The 3,883-nt window shown below is 41.6% G+C and overlaps 1 protein-coding gene across 1 annotated transcript; it reads left to right on the top strand.

The window, feature by feature from the left end:
- The first annotated feature begins 1,419 nt into the window (after positions 1 to 1,419).
- chchd1 (coiled-coil-helix-coiled-coil-helix domain containing 1) lies at positions 1,420 to 2,838 on the top strand. The gene is made up of 3 exons (XM_055026136.1): positions 1,420 to 1,754; positions 1,828 to 1,946; positions 2,623 to 2,838. The coding sequence occupies exons 1-3, from the start codon at positions 1,616 to 1,618 to the stop codon at positions 2,731 to 2,733; spliced, it is 369 nt and encodes a 122-aa protein (XP_054882111.1). The 5' UTR covers positions 1,420 to 1,615; the 3' UTR covers positions 2,734 to 2,838.
- The last annotated feature ends 1,045 nt before the right edge of the window (positions 2,839 to 3,883 follow it).

Genomic DNA, 3,883 nt, shown 5'->3' with positions numbered 1-3,883 from the left:
TGTGTGTGTCACTTGGGGTTGTGGCTAGGAGGAGAGCAACATTCGCATATTAAGATCAGGCTTTGACTCATTTAGCCTCAACATTTCTCCTTGTTTTCAGTTCTTATGTTTTGTTTGTTGCTCAGATTTCCTGTATCCCATAATAATCCCTCTCTCCTTCGTCCTCAGTGTCGTCCTCACTTCTCATCTCTGCCTCTGCAGCACTCAGTACCACCTCAGTACAAATCCACCTTCCTAGGAAGCTTTATGTTCACACACTGAGGTTTGAGACCGGGTTCTTCAGAGGATTAGACGTTGCAAAAGTCACCAGATCAGAGGAAAATGACCACATATTTTTTTTCTCCATCTACTAATTGTCATCTATTGACGTCGTCCAGGATCAATACTCCGGCTTCTTTTTGTGTTGTAGCAGATGGCTGTTTGCACCGAGCCAGGTTCTGCTACTGCTGGATGTTTCTTCCTGTTAACGGGGAGTTTTTTCTCTCCACTGTAGCAACATGTTTGCCCAGGAAAAGTGAATGTTGCAAGTTAAGGACTCGATGAATGTACATGAAATTAGTGAAACACAGAGGTTTGAACTGTTTATCAGCACCTCTGAGGATTTATTTTATTATTCATCAGTGGTGTACAGTTTCTGTTAAACTCTTCTTTTGATGCTTGAGCACATATATGGAGGGGCAGACACTAACATTATGTTAAACAATAAATGCACCTAATGCTGAGACATATTTGTGTTATTGGTCACAATTTACATTTCTGTATGTTTTTTTTAATATAAATTTGCATTTAAAATCTAATTTACTTTAAAGTCATAATTTTAGAAGTAAAAGTACAAACCGGTATTTTATATGGATTTAATGGAAGTAGAGAAATTACGTTATGCTGAGCCATAGTAAACATACTTTAGATCAGGTACTTTGGAAAACAAATACTAAATCAGTTTCACTTTATTTCGGTAAATAAACAATTTCCCACATAGAAAACAAAAACAAAATACTACTTAACAAATCCATAACTTAACAAAAAAGAAGTAGGCTGAAGCCAAGGCTTATGCTTGCCGACTTTCTAAATAATTTTTCATAACCAACATTACATAATTACCTGACTGATAAATAATTGTTAGACTGTAAAAAACAGAACAGGGTAATCTGTGAGTTCCTATTACAATATTCAGCCTAGCTGTTTCTGTTTAGTGGTGTTACCATCTCACAACGCAGTGATAAAACTCTAATATTTTCCTCATTGAAAAGAATCCTAAAAACAATAGGCCTTCGCAGTGCTTAGCTGCTCGGGCCTAAATATTTCCTATGCTTGCTAAATAAAGACCATATTTTGGCTCTAACGTTTGGCTAGTGCCTCTCATATCAGGCTGAAGAGGGCGCTCTTCCACAGAAAGCCATACGTCTCCAGACGAAGAAGAAGCTGTTACGACACTTAGGTTCGCTTTACGGACAACGCAGCTTTTCTGGCTACCTGGTGCTGGTCCGGTGGTCCCGGCAGATGAAACACAATTTGTGGGTTGTTTTCAGCCTCTGAGTTTAATACCCGAGCCCAGAACAGCAGCTCCTCTCCGGTCCGTCCACCGGCTCTGACCCGGTCCGTTCGCTGGAGAGTAATGGCGGCTCAGGGAGGAGTTCTGTTCCAGGAGAAGGTCAGCAGGCTGCTCAGCAGGGAGAACAGGAAGCCGGTGCTGAAGCCCAACAAACCGCTGGTCCTGAAGGACTCTGTGGCCAACAGGAAACCCAAGAAAGGAGGTGAGAATCGAGCTGTGAGCGGCTGTTCCTCTGCTGTCGGGTCGGGGTTAAAGGTCAACCTTTCTGTCTGCAGAGGCGTCCTGCATCACTGAGATGTCCCTGCTGATGGCCTGTTGGAAGCAGAACAACTTTGTGGACAGCCTTTGCTCCAATGAGGTCAACACCTTCTACACGTGTGTTCACAAAGCGGAGGTGAGTCTGGTTGTTTGGTGCTTTTGGTCAGAGATTTTGGTGTTTTTAAATTCAGTTTTTGAATTACATATGTTTCCATAATGCTGGAAAACAAATAAATCTTTTCTTTTCTCTAAATTCCATTAAGCAAATTTGTTCTCATGATTCCGATTCAATGGAAACACAGCTAACGTCTTCAGTCAGAGGCATCCTCATTCATTGCAAGACTGTCTGCTACAGGAGATCCTTCCAGTTCTCCTGTAGCATCACCATCCACAACAACTCTTTGAAGATATCGGGATGATATGAGTTATGACAATTACCTTCAATTTGGGATAATGGGATTATATATATATATATATATAAATTTATTTTTGGTAAATAAATATAAATATATATATGAACAGAGGGAGAAAGACAAGTGATCAATATCAGTACAAAATACGTCTGATAAATTGTTCAATTATTTCACTGAACTTACATCGAGAACCGCACAGCATTCTGGGAGACGTAGGAACCGGAAATTCTTTAGCCGCTCAACCCAAGTAACTCACCGCCTCACTCTTTGGTTACTTAGCCACAACCTGATGAGTAACCTGCGCAGTACACAGAGGTCTTCCTCTGCCTGCGCTCCATCTGTTCCTCTGAATGTTGAGGACAGACCTACTGGAGTAATACGGTGCTTTTTGTTTCCCAGGCAGCAAGGAAGAACAAGTCTGAGCAGAGCAACATGAGTGGAGGACGTCTGACACCGAAACAAGCCAACACTCTGCTGAAGAGGTTTCCTAACCTGCGATCTGAGATCTAACAGACATGTCAGAGTTCTATGTTTGGATTATGTGTTGCCTGAATTTCCCCTCTGTAATGATGATCTATTTGTACATTTGTTCAATAAATTGTTTATTTTACACAACTATCACTCCTTCAGTTTGTGTCTCATAGTTCTAACAGCTGGCTTTATGATACAGCTCAGAAAACTGGACCTGAACGCAGTGATATCATAGGAAGGAACTCCAGAGTAAAATGTCTACCATCCACTGAACTTTCCTTAAATTCTCATGTTGACCATCAGGAGAGACCGAATTTAATATTGGATAAAGGTTTGGGAACAAGGGACATCTGGCTGGACATCTGGCTGGACATCTGGAGAAAGCTTCGATCAGGGGTCTTAAACTCCAGTCCTCTAGGGCCCCTGTCCTGAAGTTTTTAATTGTGCCCCCGGTACAAAACGCTGGAAAGCAATGGCCTGATCACCTCCTCCTTGTCTGGATCAGTTCTCCAGAGCCTTGCCAATGACCTAATTATTCTATTCAGGTGTGGTACAGCAGAGGCACATCTAGACGTTGCAGGACGCGGCCCTCGAGGACTGGAGTTTGTGATTTTTAAATGGTATCAGCAGCTGTTTTCTATTTGTTGTTCCTTACTTATTAGGTTTTCTATTGAAATTCACAATTGTTCTTAGTACTAAATTATCTCAAAACATGTTCATTATTAATTCCCCATACCTGCCAACTCTCCTGTTTTTTCCGTGAAATTATTGTATTTTACCTCCGTTGTGACCAAGTGTGTGAGTGTGCTTGTGTGCTCCAATTTACACGCCAGAGCCTGTACCCGGATTTGGCCAGTCGCAGGTGCTAATTTCCACCCCTTGTCATCACTCAGAGGCTTCTTTATATCGCTGTGATACAGACTGCTACTGGAGGTTTTCATACCAACAGTCATCACCATATACAATATCTCTGTGAAGAACCTTAAATTAGTGAGTAACAGCAACATATAGCATTCCTTATGATTCAGTGAAGCAGTTCTGAATGTGAGTTGAATGAAAGGTCCTAGATTCATCGGTTCACTGTGGAACCAGGCATGATTATAGAAGAACCTTTCCACAATGAATCTTTACCATAATCAGCGGCGTTGGATTAACGCCTGGTTCTTGGAACAAATAACCTGAGAGCGAA

Source organism: Poeciliopsis prolifica, unplaced genomic scaffold (genome assembly GCF_027474105.1).
Source record: "Poeciliopsis prolifica strain line A6 unplaced genomic scaffold, Auburn_PproV2 SCAFFOLD178, whole genome shotgun sequence".
Taxonomy (NCBI): domain Eukaryota; kingdom Metazoa; phylum Chordata; class Actinopteri; order Cyprinodontiformes; family Poeciliidae; genus Poeciliopsis; species Poeciliopsis prolifica.
This window is presented reverse-complemented; position numbering and strand designations above follow the sequence as displayed.